Source organism: Diaporthe amygdali (assembly GCF_026229845.1).
Source record: "Diaporthe amygdali strain CAA958 chromosome Unknown NODE_12_length_1037015_cov_66_201586, whole genome shotgun sequence".
In the NCBI taxonomy this organism is placed as follows: domain Eukaryota; kingdom Fungi; phylum Ascomycota; class Sordariomycetes; order Diaporthales; family Diaporthaceae; genus Diaporthe; species Diaporthe amygdali.
Genome location: NW_026517032.1, coordinates 933793 through 949695, shown reverse-complemented (window position 1 = coordinate 949695; position 15903 = coordinate 933793). Strand labels below are relative to the sequence as shown.

General features: G+C 54.6%; 6 protein-coding genes across 6 annotated transcripts; 3 read left to right on the top strand and 3 right to left on the bottom strand.

Annotated features, from left to right (window-relative positions):
* Positions 1 to 1274: 1274 nt before the first annotated feature.
* Positions 1275 to 1889, bottom strand: J7T55_002001 (mitochondrial import inner membrane translocase subunit tim17; the record flags this gene model as incomplete). The annotated part of the gene is made up of 3 exons (XM_053142921.1): positions 1275 to 1322; positions 1390 to 1743; positions 1815 to 1889. The coding sequence occupies 3 exons, from the start codon at positions 1887 to 1889 to the stop codon at positions 1275 to 1277; spliced, it is 477 nt and encodes a 158-aa protein (XP_052994453.1).
* Positions 1890 to 4060: 2171 nt separating this feature from the next.
* On the top strand, positions 4061 to 5524 carry J7T55_002000 (elongation factor tu; the record flags this gene model as incomplete). The annotated part of the gene is made up of 3 exons (XM_053142920.1): positions 4061 to 4223; positions 4280 to 4308; positions 4391 to 5524. The coding sequence occupies 3 exons, from the start codon at positions 4061 to 4063 to the stop codon at positions 5522 to 5524; spliced, it is 1326 nt and encodes a 441-aa protein (XP_052994452.1).
* Positions 5525 to 6565: 1041 nt separating this feature from the next.
* J7T55_001999 (ribosomal protein S14) lies at positions 6566 to 6918 on the bottom strand (the record flags this gene model as incomplete). Its single annotated transcript, XM_053142919.1, has 2 exons — positions 6566 to 6728; positions 6857 to 6918. 2 exons carry the CDS (start codon positions 6916 to 6918, stop codon positions 6566 to 6568), a joined length of 225 nt encoding a protein of 74 aa, XP_052994451.1.
* A 567-nt stretch (positions 6919 to 7485) lies between these two features.
* On the top strand, positions 7486 to 8665 carry J7T55_001998 (disulfide-isomerase erp38; the record flags this gene model as incomplete). Its single annotated transcript, XM_053142918.1, has 2 exons — positions 7486 to 7996; positions 8067 to 8665. The coding sequence occupies 2 exons, from the start codon at positions 7486 to 7488 to the stop codon at positions 8663 to 8665; spliced, it is 1110 nt and encodes a 369-aa protein (XP_052994450.1).
* Positions 8666 to 8950: 285 nt separating this feature from the next.
* On the bottom strand, positions 8951 to 9289 carry J7T55_001997 (uncharacterized protein; the record flags this gene model as incomplete). The annotated part of the gene is made up of 3 exons (XM_053142917.1): positions 8951 to 9036; positions 9092 to 9194; positions 9278 to 9289. 3 exons carry the CDS (start codon positions 9287 to 9289, stop codon positions 8951 to 8953), a joined length of 201 nt encoding a protein of 66 aa, XP_052994449.1.
* A 537-nt stretch (positions 9290 to 9826) lies between these two features.
* J7T55_001996 (uncharacterized protein) lies at positions 9827 to 14352 on the top strand (the record flags this gene model as incomplete). The annotated part of the gene is made up of 3 exons (XM_053142916.1): positions 9827 to 12323; positions 12778 to 13126; positions 13191 to 14352. 3 exons carry the CDS (start codon positions 9827 to 9829, stop codon positions 14350 to 14352), a joined length of 4008 nt encoding a protein of 1335 aa, XP_052994448.1.
* Between the last annotated feature and the right edge of the window lie 1551 nt (positions 14353 to 15903).

Sequence of the window (15903 nt, the reverse complement as noted above, 5' to 3'; positions counted from 1 at the left end):
TTTCTAAATCTGGCCTTCGTTTCCTTATAGCGCATTCAAGAGCCAGCAGAAAATACTCTTATGCGTAGCGTCGAAACACCATCGACTCAAGTTCAAGCTGGTGAGCGAATTTGTACATGAGATACATATCGTACGCCTTCTAGCCTTTTTTCCTGAGAAGCACCATGATTCTTCAGCAGCCATTAGAGGCTTGTATCCGGCACCCCTAGTATTGACCAGCTCTACCTATGTTAGATGCTTGAGGGCCCGAATCAATAGTGACACAGAAGTATCGCCGGTTGCGAGATGACACGGTGGCAGAGCTTTGCCGTCTCGCCGATAGTAGCGGTCAAAAGCGCAATCCTGCAGTGACCAGGCCGGGAATCCACGAACAAGTAGTGTCTGTCCATACGAAAGCCCCATTATCGGCCTATGAGCGAAGTGGGATTCATTTGAAGATTGTTCCCTAGCTCTCAGGCGTATGGGATCTTGGTGGCGAGTTCGAAATCAAAAGATGCCGTAATCGTCGGCCTGAGATGTTCGACGCTCAAGAAAATGGAAGGCAGGATGACCTATCTAGAGATGGGGCTGAGTGGTGGAGATAGCTGCTGAGGGCATGATCCGGAGTCTGCCTGCAGAAGAGGCTCAGAGAACGCCAGTCGCGAAGAGCACTGGAAATGATCATATTGCCAACATAGTGCAATTCGATAACACAGGGATCATGTAACGCAGCGCGACTACAAGAGGATACGAAGTCCCCTGCGGTGGCAAGTAGCTCGTGTTGTGATGTTCATTTGTTTCGCTCAGCCACTGAGCGAGTCTGAAGATGATACATCGCCGGCATCATGTGTGACAACGACAAACTTATCGACGCTAAGGCTGTTGATCTGCTCTCAAGTTTGCGAATCTACCGGGCTTTAACCTCGTCTCGAATCTCACTCGTGCTACAGCGGTCGATTGTCATTCAATAGGTGTTATTTTGTCGTTTTGTCCGACTAGGAGATTCGTGACGCCCATTAGCAGCTTTGCTTCACAGAAGCCTGATACCTCAAACATTAGGTAGCTTTTAGTCTATTCCGACCCGAGATCTTTTGTTCGACTATGCTCTATGAGGATCCTCGGATTCCATCGTTATGCGGGCAAATCATGCCAATGACAACGCCAAAGCCCACTTAGGTGGCTTGCCGCAATTCATATCTTATATTCCTCTGAAGTGGGGAGATTCTCAACTCCGAAACCCGGCTGATGGTTATACAATGTGACAAGGGAAGAAGTAGGTTGTACTCGAGAGCCGATTATGCTAGTGCTTGCTCGCCGTTTGGTGATGGGGGTGGCATGGGGACCTGTAGGGATATAAGTCAGTACAAATTCGATCTCGAAGCTCGCCAACAGTAACCAGGGACGACTTACCTCCAATTTTGTGCTGCCTGCCATCATCTTCTGGAAACCAATTCCGACACCCTCAATCACTGCCAGTAGCACAGCGCATCCAATAGCACCGTTTCTTGCCGACTTGAAACCGCCCCGTATTGCCAAAGCTCCGCCTGTCAGGAACCCAGCGCCGATCGCATTCCATGGGTCCTCTTTTTGTCGAATGCCCTTGACGGCGCAGTCGGCCAAGCTGAAGATGCCGCCCCAGGCGCCAAAGTTGCCGCCTAATACTGGTGCGCGCATCTTGACAGCTGTGATGGCGCCTATCCGCCGCTCGCCGTATGGGCTGTTGCGAAAGCCTTTGATTCCGTGCCAGATCGTGCCGCCGATTGCCTGTTGAAAGGGCGTTAGCTCGGTGCCTGATGAGGGGCGCAAAGAGGAGGGAGAGGGTGGTCAAGACGTACTCCCATGGCGAAAGCACCACCAAAGTCATTCAGAATGACCCAGGGACATGGGTCCCGACCGTGATCCATGGCCATTGTGTGCTTTGTAGGGAGGAGGCTGTGGAGGAGATGTGTTCAAGGGCTGTACGAGGTGTTGAGGCGCGCGTGGGGTGATCGCAAGGCCCACTGGAGGAGCGAGTGTCGGCTACGAAAGAGCGCGCAAAAAGTCGAGGGTGTTGACGTAGTTGAGAGCTTGATTGATGGATGGAAAGGTGGATGGCAAAGATGGGAAGAGTCGGCGCGCCTGCGGCTAAGGAATTTCAAGTGGGTCTGCAGATCCCATGGTCTGTGCTTACAGGCGCGCTGATGAGAAAAAGTTAAATGCTAAGCGCGGTGGCACGCGTGCGTGCTCGGCTGCCCGGCCAATTGAGCCGCATCTAAGTACCTAAGCACGCAGTATTCCAAGCAGATACTATACATGTACAAGAAGAGACTCGGCGGTAGCCACGACATATAACTCTGGAGTATAACTGATTTGGACAAAAGTAGCAAAATCTCGCATGCAAAAATACACTGGGTGTTGATGCACCTCTCTATCCAGATTCGCTCGGTTGGCCACTCCCGCAAGACCCCCGTGGCGAGGATTCTGCGAGGCTCCAAAGCCTAATGCGATTCAACCGCGGTCTTCTCCAACAGAAGAGCCCAGCCAAAGTACTTCGCCCCAAGACCACGATGGGAAAACACACCAGCAGACCGTCCAAATGCAAACACCTCAAGACTTAGAAGCGTCTATCCCTTCAAGGGTACCTTTTTAAGGGTAAAGCACCACGCATTTCGCAGAACGCCTACCAAGAATCCTTGTTGAAGGTCTTCACTGATGACTCGATCACAAACGAATTCCAGATTCTCCCGCCGCATCCCGTATTACTTTCCTCTGACCAAGTAAAACCCAGTAACAACGAAAGTAGGCCCAGTCCAGCGTGAAGACCTCAAGCCGTCGTGAGAGCATCCATTCATGTATCGTCCATAGGCAGGTGTGTCAGCGACTGTTAGCAACATCAGCTCTAGACGAGTCTGACGACCATGAGCTTCAGCCTGAAGCACTCAGCTACTGAATGTCTCCGTGCGTCGCGAAGAACACGGAAAATCGGGTAGTCCGTGTCTATAATCGGCCCCAAAGGCAGAGCGAAGTCAGAGGAAACCGGACTGTAGAGCTGAGCTATCAAGAGAGCGATGGGTGACCACTCTCCTAGATCACTTTGGACAACATATAGAGTGCCTATCTAGAGGTAGCCAAGGCCTCAGAATTACATCAGGAGCATGTCTTCTTCGAGCGTTCGAGACAGCGAGTTTATGGGCGAAGAAGCATTCAACACTCGTTGAGGACCCATGCGAAGACCACTTGATTTGCTGGGTTCTGCCCTTCTCGTAATACTGCTATCCTCATGGGCTCGCTGAAGTTTGTGGAAATCTCCACAACGTTAATAGTGCGTTGGGTAGGGACGGGTCCAAAGCAGAAAAGAGAAGAGGATGGTTGATATCGTTCAAGAACCTATGAGCAACAACAGCGGCCGTCGCATGGGTAGCATCTCAACATCAGTTCTGAGACGCCGTTATAGTGAGCCATCCGACCGGCGATTTCAACTCAAGCGTGCAAGAGACGCCCGGCTAGCTCAATCGGTAGAGCGTGAGACTCTTAACGAGCCTCGTGTTCTGATAGAAAATCTCAAGGTTGTGGGGTAAGAGAAAATTCAGACATTCGAGACTTGCTCCAGAACTTGTTCATTAACATCCGACTCAGTTCGACCCCCACGTCGGGCTCAATTCCCGTCCCATCGATTCAATCTTTTTTTGTCAAGTTTTTTGCCGACCTGGACATTGGATCTGTATGGAATCGCGTCATGTTAGAAAGGCCTTGTCCCTCGTGGATGTGAACAGCGGGCGAAAATAAGGCTGAATGACGACGATGGCTTCTTCCCGCACCGTGTGCCAAGTGAGACTCGCTGTTGACGCGTGCACGTGACGAGTCCGGGTAGCTGGTCGACTGGAAATCAATTGCAGCTTGATTGGCGCTAGAGTCCGAGGCAAAGTGGGTCCTGCCGCCAAAAAAGTCGATGCGGCAGGACGGGCAAGCAGCGAGCAGAGCTTCAGTTTTGCTCGCCCTCGACCGACCTCTGGCCGCTGCAGCTTTTCCCTCCCGATCCCTGGCTCAATCATCTCCTCTCTTGTCATTGTGATTGTGTGGCAGTTTATTTCCTTTCTTCAAGATGTCCTCCTTCAGAACAGTGGCTCCGTTTCTGCGGACAGCCCGCACTTCCCTCAGATCCGCCCACCCATTAGTATCGCTGCAGCGACAGTCGACTTCTCCAGTCCTGAACCTGCGCCGCGGGTACGCGGTCTACGAGAGGAGCAAGCCTCACGTCAACATCGGTTCGTGTCCTCTCCAGCTTCAATCGAGGCAGCACAAGACTTACAGAACATCACAGGCACTATTGGTCACGTCGATCACGGAAAGGTAATCAGAGCTCAAGCTCCTCCACAACCAAACTCACTTTAACATACGATCCATTTGGCTGACGATCGTTTTATGTGACCAGACCACCCTCTCCGCCGCCATCACAAAGAGACAAGCCGAGAAGGGCTTCGCCAACTTCCTCGACTATGGCTCTATTGACAAGGCCCCCGAAGAGCGCAAGCGTGGTATCACCATCGCCACCGCCCACATCGAGTACGCAACCGAGGCCCGACACTACTCCCACGTCGACTGCCCTGGTCACGCCGATTACATCAAGAACATGATCACAGGTGCCGCCAACATGGACGGCGCCATCATCGTGGTTGCCGCCTCCGATGGCCAGATGCCCCAGACCCGAGAGCACTTGCTGCTGGCCCGCCAGGTCGGCGTGCAGAGGATCGTCGTCTTCGTTAACAAGGTCGACGCCCTGGAGGACCCCGAGATGTTGGAGCTCGTCGAGATGGAGATGCGCGAGCTGCTCAGCACCTACGGGTTTGAGGGCGACGAGACCCCTGTCGTCCTGGGATCCGCGCTGTGCGCCCTGGAGGGCAAGCGACCTGAGATTGGCGAGCAGAAGATTGACGAGCTGATGAAGGCTGTCGACGAGTGGATCCCCACTCCCCAGCGTGACCTCGAGAAGCCCTTCCTCATGTCCGTCGAGGATGTCTTCTCCATTGCCGGTCGTGGAACCGTCGCATCGGGCCGTGTCGAGCGTGGTGTCCTGAAGAAGGACTCCGAGGTCGAGCTTGTCGGAAAGGGAGGTGAGGTCATCAAGACTAAGGTCACCGACATCGAGACTTTCAAGAAGTCTTGCGACGAATCCCGCGCCGGTGACAACTCCGGTCTCCTGCTCCGTGGTATCCGCAGGGAGGACGTCAGGCGTGGTATGGTCATCTCCAAGCCCGGCACCGTCAAGGCCCACACCCAGTTCCTTGTCTCCCTCTACGTCCTGACCAAGGAGGAGGGTGGCCGACACACCGGCTTCATGGAGAACTACCGCCCCCAGATGTACATCCGAACCGCCGACGAGTCCTGCGCCCTCTTCTTCCCTGAAGGCACCGAGGACGCTCACTCCAAGATGGTCATGCCAGGTGACAACATCGAGATGGTCGCCACTCTGCACAACCCCTGTGCAGTTGAGGCTGGCCAGCGTATCAACATTCGTGAGGGTGGCAGGACCGTGGCAACCGGTCTGATTACCCGCATCATCAAGTAATTTATTTGATGAGATGGTGGAAAGTGAAAACCGCGAGATCCAAGCGTGAGTCTTCTTGCATGCGGTCTGACGGGCCGGAGGGGAATCCGCATTTGCAGCAGTCTTTTTTTCGTGGGAAAGGTTCAGGAAAAAAAGGAGTTTGCAAAATGTGCCATATGATGAGTGTACGTATACCACGGAGGGTTGATTCTTTGTACATTTTGTCTGAGCATGCGGGATTCCACGGATATTCTCTCCCCTCTACGCCTATTCGAGTCTGTATAATCCTGTAGTTTAGACAAGACCCACAATGATAGAACTCTCAGACAATCATGCACTCGAACATGTGAATGCTCCTTACTTGTTGACCAGACAATGGTCTGTTACAACCCAGAAATCCTGCTAGTTGTGCCTAAGAGCTTAACATTTACTTGGTGAGGTGAGAAACGTGTGTGGGTTGGTTAGGTGTTAATGTAAACCAGGGAAAGCGAAGAATGTTTCAATGCGCCAAAGTCGGAACGCAGGAGGGAAGAGCTTCTGCAGGTGAACAGCAAGTGTTCAGCGCAAACGAGGCCCATATAGTAAAGCACATCTGGATCAGGACGCGCGACACCGAGATCTCTCCAGCTTTATCTGGCTGTGGCTGAGTTGGACCTCGTTCTGAATCCGGAGTTTGGCCTCGGAGCACGGACAGTCACTAGGCATATGTCTTCACCATCTCGTCGAACTGTGGTACGTTTTGGTCTTTGCACTCATCCATTCCGACGTGGGATTCCTTCCGATCTAAACCATTGCAGATCCCCCCTCCTGGGCGTTAACTTTTGCCCTCCAGTGATGATTTCCATGCCCGGATCGCCAAAATCAATCAAACTCCTAATGAAGCAAGCCGGCCGATGAAAGGCTTCGTTCGCGTCGGGGGACATCGAGGAGGGGTTCTCCATATCTACTGGAGTCGCCCCGTTGGTCGCGTTGGCCTATTTTTTAATCGTGATGTCGACCGTTGGAATTGCCCATCCCTACTCCGTCACGCCCGAAGATGCATTTATCGGTGCTATTTCAATGTCAGTTGCCTATCGTATATCTCGATCGCGACTTCTCTTCGCAGGAGGTTGGGTCGGGTCGTACCTTTTGGAAGCCAATGTCGGCGGACTTCTCACGGAAGCACTGACGGCAGATGTTGAGGCCGTACTTGCGGATCAGACCGGCACGGTGGGTGCAGACGCGGCTGTGAAATGTTAGCCTCCTTGTTTCATCGCCAAAAATCCCTCTTTTCCAGTTCTCTCTTCTGTACTCGGGTTCGTGCCGACACGAGCATATTTTTTCCTCTCAGGATGGTGTTGGGGGTTTTCGTACCAAGAGCGGGCACCCTTGCCGTAGCCACGAGGGCGGGAGTTCCAGACGGATTCGTGAGACATGTTGTCTGTTGACGATGGACTTGACGAGTGTTGAGAAAAGTTTCGTCGGTCAGGCTCGGTTGTCGTTTGCAGACGGTAAGGTGGTTGCGGTCGGGGCGATCGATCTGGCTGGACGAGGTGTTGCGAGAGTGGAGTAAAGTTTGGTCGTCCCTTCCTTTTCTTAAAATCTTGGTTGGTGTGGTCCAAGCCACACTTCCAGCATTTTCAATTTCCAGCAACTTGTGGCGCAGTCACCTGCCTTATCTTATCAGCAGCCCGGCTCTCTCTAGTGGCCCCTGGCCTTCCTAACCAACAAGGTACCTAGGTACTGTCTCAGGAGCTTTCTTGCCACTCAGCCTGTCAGTGAAGGAGCTCCTAGCTTATGACAGCTGCTGCAGTGCCAGATTGTCCTCTACCTCATACTTGAATCGGGCGGGCCGATTTCAAAGCATTCCATCATCCTCTTTCATTATAACCAGGCAATCGATTGCTTGCGTTTCTACTTTACTTTTCCTCAGATTGATCTCTGCATTGTTCAGTGTCTCTTATTCAAATCAAACCGAATCACGCGATCAATCCCCAGCAATAATGGTTCTGCTAAAGAGCTTCGTGCTCGCCGGCCTGACAGCCGCTGTGGCTGCCAAGTCCGCGGTCCTCGACCTTATTCCAGACAATTTCGACAGCGTCGTCCTCAAGTCCGGCAAGCCCACGCTTGTCGAGTTCTTCGCCCCATGGTGTGGCCACTGCAAGAACCTCGCCCCCGTCTACGAGGATCTCGCCAGCTCATTCGCATCCTCCAAGGATGTCCAGATCGCAAAGGTCGACGCCGACGCCGAGAAGGAACTTGGCCGTAGATTCGGTGTCCAAGGATTCCCTACCCTCAAGTTCTTCGACGGCAAGAGCGATACCCCTACCGATTACAACAGCGGCCGGGATTTGGAGAGTCTGACCAACTTCATTACCGAGAAGACCGGCGTCAAGCCCAAGAGGAAGCTGGAGAAGCCTTCGGCTGTGACTTACCTGACGGATACCACTTTCGACAAGGAGATTGGCGGTGACAAGAACGTCCTGGTTGCATTCACTGCACCTTGGTGTGGACGTAAGTACTCAATCATACTCAGGTACTCCAATGCTTGTCTGTCCGGCTGCTAACATGCCCTCTGATGCAGACTGCAAGAACCTCGCCCCTATCTGGGAGCAAGTTGCCGAGGATTACCAGAACGAGCCCAACGTTTTGATTGCCAAGGTTGATGCTGAGGGCGAGAACAGCAAGGCGACCGCCAAGATCCAGGGCGTGACCTCCTACCCGACCATCAAGTTCTTCCCCGCTGGCAGCAAGGAGGCTGAGCTCTACAGCGGCGGCCGCAGCGAGATTGACTTCCTCACATTCATCAACGAGAAGGCCGGAACACACCGTGCTGTCGGCGGCGGCCTGGACAGGTATGCGGGCACGATCGAGGCCCTCAACTCTGTGGTCGACAAGTTCACCGGTGGCACCAGCATCCTGGCCGACTCCCTCGCGGAGGCTCAAAAGCAGGCCGGAGAGCTCAAGGAGCAGGCTCAGTACAAGTATGCCGAGTACTACGTCCGCGTCTTCGACAAGCTGAAGAGCAACGACGGATATGCTGCCAAGGAGCTTGCGCGTCTGGATGGAATCCTGAAGAAGGGTGGCCTCGCGCCCACGAAGCTCGACGAGCTCACGAGCAAGACCAACATCCTGCGCCGATTCGTCGAGGAGAAGATTGAGCAGATCAAGGATGAGTTGTAAATGCGTCGATGCAGGGGAAGTGAGAGGGAGGGAAAATGGTGGGAGCAGGAACAGGAATCGCTTGCATGTGTTTTACTGGGAGCGCTGGCAAGGAAATCACATAGGAACGACTCTGAATGACATTTTACTTGAAACCGAATCTTTTTACCACGCGACACCATTGCCGTCCGTGACGATGTAATCCCATACTAGAATCTGCGTGCTCTATAGACATCTGGTTCCATGGATCGAGTAAAGCGCCGAAAACTGCAGGCCGTGGACTGGCGCCCAGAGAATCATCCCGGGCTATGATTGCTTCGTACCAGAATCTCGATCGTTGTTCGCCATTAAGGCTGCCTCCAAGCTGTCGATTCTCCTGGACATCTCGTCCACTGGGCACAGCTGTCAGTGACATATATGTGAGTCCCAGGTGATGAAGCGACTTACTCTTTGCGAAGATCTCACTTGACACGCCAGCAAACTTGTTGGAAAGCGTATTCAGAAGCTCATCCAGCTGTTGTGTCAGCTCTGCGCGAGCATCGTCGGACGTCTATGTGATGAGGCTTGTCAGTCGCGAGATCAGGTCTCAGATAAGCGTTGGGTACCGCCAACTAATTTGGACTGAGAGGGAACAGAACTGTACATTTGGCTGGCTGTTTGGCTCACTGTTGTTGGACGCCATCTTCGAGCGGATTTTAGTGATTAAGCCGTGTCACAATTTCTCATCAATAGTCCGCCTGCCCGTTGTTTTCAAGTTGTTTGCCTTTCATGTGATGATGGTTCGGAGAGAAAGGGGCGTGCATATCCGGAGGATGTAAACGAATCTGGGAGCCGCTGTTGACGTTGCGTTCTCAGCGGGCATGGGCCCTAGTGCGAGCGCCTGCCAAGTCCAGCCAGGACATCCCGAGTGCCGTGCATGGGCCCAGGTAGCTACGCATTCCAGGGCGTGGGACCCTCGTCATTTCAACCTTACCACTTGGACTTCTGGATATACTTTGCTCACACGACCACCCAATTCCACCACTTGCTGATGCACTTGTGACAGGCTCGCAACATAAATCGCATGCTGCAATGTCCGAGTGAGAATTCTGCATCTTTTCTGCAACCCACACAGCCTGACATGCTCCCGCGGTGACCCTCCGTTCCACAAAGGCTCCGGAGCCTCCGCCCAATCGACCGAAGATGCCGCCTCCTCACCAGGAGAATCTGCGCGTCCTCGCCATCATCCTCATAATCTTCTGGCTCACCACGTCCTCGGGCGACGGGCAGGCGGGCTACTTTGCGACTCCCTTCCTGACACAGGAGCGTCTCGCGCGCCAGCGCCACTCGTTCTCCGTCCTGAACTCGACAAAATGGGGCGACTTCAACCCGAGAAAGCTGGGCGACCCGCCGAACGGGACCGAACACACGCGCTACATCAACATTACGGGCTTCAGGCAGGCCGATGGCCTCGATTGGGAAGACTTGGGTCTGTTCAGAGAGCGGTGCTTGGAGACTAGCCGGAGTACAAGCCCTCTGTGGTCGCAACCAAAAGCAGAGGATGGCGAATCTGTCCTTGAAACTAGGGAAGATGGGGTGCTGACGAAGTCAATGTGGGACTCGGCAGGCATCCCGACGTGGTTGAACGCGACTGGGTTGTTGAAGGGTTCTTGGACGCGCAGAGAGATATCTTCTCCCAGGACTTGGTCCGATTATAACTTCACGGCCATGACGCCTGGCGTGAGTTGGAGCGGGACGCACGGCGAGTGGAACAGAAACGTGACGGGCTCTGAAGGAACGATGCAACTACGAGTTGAGGACAAGAAGCGACACATGGAATACGAAGAGAACATCGATGTCAACGATTTCGACGAGCACCATCGGCTCAGCACGGGCGGTTCAGTCCGCGAAGTCGCCGCGGGACTGATCATCGAGGACTCGGGCCATGACGGGAGCGGGAGTATGTACGAGATGAGGTTGCATGGAGTCCACTGGCCGGCGCAGGGAAACATGCTACTGACCACAACGAGCGAGAAGTTTGCGGGTATCTTTGGACTACCCCATCTTACTCCCGACGAAAGTTTCTTCCGTTCGAGCCAGCGACTGCTGAACCAGACCATTCACGACGCCCTCAGCAAGAAGGAACGGTCCTCTTTTGCGGACCAGAGCAACCCTTGGACATCGAGTGTCGGGGGCGTAGAGGATTCGTGGAATCCCTCGCCCCACTGTGAATGGGTTGTCTACCTCCAGGTGCATCCCCTGAGTGGCAACGACCTGCAACACTCCGACAACGAAATAGGCGACATTGTTAAGGAGCTCGAGAATGAGCTGCGATACCCCACTGGGGCTCCAATGCCTCACGTGCCAGAGATGAGGATGTCCGCCGTGGTGTACTCGCCGGACTGTGCCTACTTCCTCGAGTCCAAAGGCCCGCCACACTTCCCCGAGGCGCAGGGAAACCATCTCACCGGCTTCAAAGAGGAGGTGTGGATCTACGATCTGAACTTCTATCTCTTGGTAATGGCTGCCATTGTGTTTGGACAAGTTCACCTGCTCAAGGCCCAGATGAAGGAGTCGTATACTCCGTCAACTATGGGTCGAGTCAGTTTTTGGACGATCATTATGATGGTGCTAGTCGATGGCATGATGTTTACTGTTGCCGCCGCGCTGAGCCTTGACTCTCCATTCTTCCTCCGTGCGTTGGTATTGACATTTGCTCTATTCATGTCCATGATGATTGGGGGCAGCTTCCTGGGTGAGATCTACAAGGTCCAGGAGTCGGAATGGCGGCCCCGAGAGCGCGAGCATACTCCCACCAGCAATACGCCGCGGCCTCCGTCAACACCTGCTGTGACAGAGGACTCTTTACCTCGACCTGTCACTGCGAGTGCTGCTGCGGCTGTCAGCCCTCCGATTATTGTCCCCTTTGACCAAGACGTCGATGCTGAGATTGCCGAGAACACGGCTGCAGGAGCAGCGGCCGTTCCTACCCCAGGCACGACAGCTACGGGGCCCCAGCAGTCGAGAGTGACACCATTCTCAAGCATCATCGGGCGGCTCTTCCTCGCCGGTTCATGCATCAGCTTTCTCTCACTGGCCGCTACGTCGTGGTGGAGGCCGCTCCGGAGTGTGTACGTCAACACCATGGTGTTTGCCTACCTTTCACTCTGGGTCCCTCAGATCATCCGCAACACATACCGCAACAGCCGCCGCGCTTTCTCGTGGCGCTTCATGATCGGCCAGTCGGCCCTGCGGATCCTGCCGGTGGCGTACTTCTACCTGCACAAGCGCAACGTGATATTCGCCGAGACGGACTGGAAGGCATTTTTTGTCCTGGCTGGGTGGCTGTGGTCGCAGCTCTGGGTGCTCGCGTTCCAGGACGTCCTCGGCCCACGCTTCGGCATGCCCAAGGGCTGGATGCCCGAGGCGTGGGATTACCACCCCATCCTGCGCGAGGACAACCTCGAGGCCGGCGGCCTGCCGATCGGGCTCGTGCCGTCTACTTCTACCCCTGGGTCCCCCACCCTGGAGCGCGTACGTTCTCTTAGCTTGAGCAGCGTGGAGGGCAGAGAGAAGAGCTCAACTGCCGTGAAGGGAATGCGCATCCGGGCGATTGAGTGCGCCATCTGCCAGGAGGCCCTGGAGGTGCCGGTCGTCAAGGCTGGGCAGGAGGTCGAGCCTGCCGGCGGCGGTGTTGCCGGTGTGCTAGAGCGGAGGAAGTACATGGTCACGCCGTGTAGGCACATTTTCCACAGCGCGTGTCTGGAAGGGTGGTTGAGATTTAGGCTGCAGTGTCCAAATTGCAGGGAGGAATTGCCCCCGTTATAGACTTTATAGGCGCAAGGGGCATTGTATATATCCCGAATTATTGAATCACTTTTCTCCCAGGCAGCGGCATGTATGTGCTCGCAAGTTGGTCGATGCTCTAAGCTATCCGAGGTTGATCCTGCAATTTGATCCTACAAGTCTGATAGAACAACCCCCGCCCCCGGAAGATACATGCTTACCCCGTCTAAGGCTACAAAGTGCAGGGGCATCAGGCATTAAGACACCATATCACAGCATGGCATCTCCAACAATCATAAGCTTGCCAGTAGAGACGCTGAGCTCGATATTCGGGAATTTCTGTTTGCATTGCTGTCACGGCGACACAGAAGGTCCATTCTCCTACATCCGCACCTCCGAACACTGGCAACAGCTCGCGCACGAGCGCTCCTGGTACCTGGCAGACTACCGTCAGCCTCTGGTGTCCCTGTGCCTGGTATCGAGACGCTTCCGGGACGTTGCCCAGCAGATTCTCCACCATGAGTTCGTGCTCGGGTACGGCGACTCGTGGCGATCGACCTCCTCGTCGTGGGACAGGCGACTAACGTCCTTCCTGCGGACGGTTGGCCGGCGCGCCGATCTGGCGGCTGTAGTAAGGAGGGTGTCCCTGCACCCGAGACTGTTGGAGGCGACGGATCTCAATGATGCCGGGGCTCTCGTGGAGCTTCGGAGCATGCCGTGGCCTCGGTCTTGGGCTTCCGGACAAGGACACGCCGCCACGTTATCAGGGCCGCGTTGGTAGGGTGACTCGCCCACCGGCCGTCCCAGAAGCGGTAGATGTACCGATGCCATCCGAAATTCCTTACCGCATGTTGGGCGTCAAGACTCGCTTGTATAATGTCGACTTATACATTTCTACCGAGAGCTTCCGCGAGAAACACGCGCTTGGTCTCGAGCTCTCGGTGATTTTGATAAGCCGCTTGCCAGATGTCGAGCGCCTGAGCATCCAGCAGACTGTGACCGACTACGACACTCCCTTCCTTTCAGAGCTGCGATCGCTGGATGTGGCTAAACGACCACGCCTTCTCAAGACTCTTGACCTCGCTACGCACGACCACTTGCCAGAACTCATGATCAGGATGCCCTCGCAGGCGGCTGGCGTCTTCGAGCTAGCCAAGCACGCATTGCAGACACTGAACCTCCACATGTGCAGAGGTTTCTGGACCAAGACGGAACACGCACCTACCTTCACTTCACTCAAGACCCTTCGCCTGACCCACAGCCTCCTGATCGGCGCGGAGCTCAAGGTCCTGCTGTCGTGCTGCCCCGCCGGCCTCACCTCCTTCACGTACGAGGCTGCCAAGTCGCACTGGGCTTTCCATGGCTTCGACCAGTTCCAACCATCAGAGGCCATCGAGTACCTGACGGCGCACAGGAGCACGCTTAAGGCCCTGCACCTAGATCTGAGGAACGTTAGCTCCTACCTGTGGGCCCAGCTCGCCGTTCCAGCCAGCCTGGCGGACTTCACCGCGCTGGAGGACCTGTTTCTCAGCGTCAATACGTTCTGGGGGGAGGACTCCACACAGCCTCTCGATGACGCCGACGGCGCGCAGCTCCTCCTCCAGGAGCGACTCCCGGCCAGCACGACATCGCTGGCATTCGCCGGTTTCTCATGGGATCACAAGCGTTTGCAACTGCTTTCTCGCGGGCTCCTCGGCCTCGCGCAGGGTGTAGCCCAGGAAGGGAAGCTCGCCAGGCTGAGGCAGGTCAGGTGTGACGCGGAGTTCGAGGACAGCCTCGGCCGGGGGCTGGGGCCAGCCATCGCCGGCACCTTCCAGGGCGCGGGCGTGAGCTTCGGCTTTGGCAGCTGGCTGCCGAGCCAGGCCACTGTCACCCGGAAAGACGTGCCATCCCCGCTGAGGTGTGACTTGTTGGACGAACATTCTCAAGACTGGGATGAATAGGCGGCAGGCGAGCAGGCAGAGCGCCAGCAGCCAGGGTAATTTATGAGCAGTCGGTGAGGGCACCTCGTATTGAAGAACTTATGCAATACTGTCTTTGAAAACAATTGGCAAAAACGTATAATTGGGTGGAGGATGGTTTTTCAAGACGAAGCAATCGTATATGATCGTTTCTCCTATGTTGCCGCTGATGGCCTTACTCTTCGGCTTCTGACGGTTGATGGCAGACTTCGCGGCCTGATATTATGACAGTAGTAATAACAGAACAAAATATAGAGTTTAAAATGCTGAAGTGATTTGGTACACGGTCAGCCACGTGCAACAAACTAGTCTGCTGGCAACATCCTGCCACGCATCCGGCGGGCCATCCCAGTGTTTCTTTGTACTGACACTTCGTAGTGCCTTTCGGTAAAAGATGACTGCAGCATTTGCGTGTTTTTGTCCTAAGAGAACATACCTACCAACAAATGCGGAAATCACATCTGACAGGCGCTGTATCACTTGGATGATTTCTTCAGACACAGTGTAGATAAATGTTCAAGACTTGGAGTGAGTGGTTCCACTGTTCATGATTCCCTCTTCTAGCTTGTAAATCGGCATCCAGACGGCTGGTAGAGCCATGATGTCATGGCCATTATATTCCGTGGTGGGTCGTGAGTTGGAGCTCTGACCACTGCCTCTTATAACCCCGCAACCACTAGAAGCCGCTGGAAGGTACCTTCTGAGCTAGACGGGGAGAATCCGTTGATCATCCGGCCGAGAAGAACGGGCTGACCGGCGACCAAGCGGCTCTCACCAGCCCACCGCTAACAGTGATTTCGTATGAATGTTCGCAGGTGCAGTTGCATGATGCAGTAGTAGTGTAGCATTGGTTCATCTCAGATTACCATACATATAGACTTTATTTCAAGTTTTGTCCTTCCAGTTGTCGCTCTGCACGGGCAATCTTTGACCGGCCCAGGCCAGTCCAATCCCACGGGCCAAGCGAGATGCATTTCCCTGCCTGAACAGGCTGGGCTTGCTGAAACCGCCCGTCCATGACTGGAAGACCTCGGTCCTGGTGAAAGCTTGACGGATTCGGGACAGCTCTATGAATGCATTGAGGGCGACAAGAGTGTGAAGGTGGACGGCTTGGGCGAGAATAAAGGAGAGGGAGAGGGAAGAGAGACAGAGTGAGGTGATGGGCCGACGTCACAGCCTAGGTCCAGGTGCTTGGAAGGGCATCGAATCTTCTTGAAGCACGTTGAAGCTCTCGCCCGAGCCCCACTCTTCCACCACTGGGGACGCCCTGCCTCTTGATTCTCTTGATTGAATTGGTTCCCAAACGCCCTCGTGCCTTTGACCAACTTTCAATCCTTCGGTCCTATAACTTGGCAATTACACTGCATAACCTCGACTTGACTGCACGACGAAACATCAACGCGAACAATCTTTTGGAAATCGACTGTTCAGAAGTCCAAGACAAAGTCGACTGCAGAGCGACCATCAATCGCTAACCTTGCAACATCAAGTCAACAACACCACGCGACCCGACCTGGCCAATCTGACCCGACT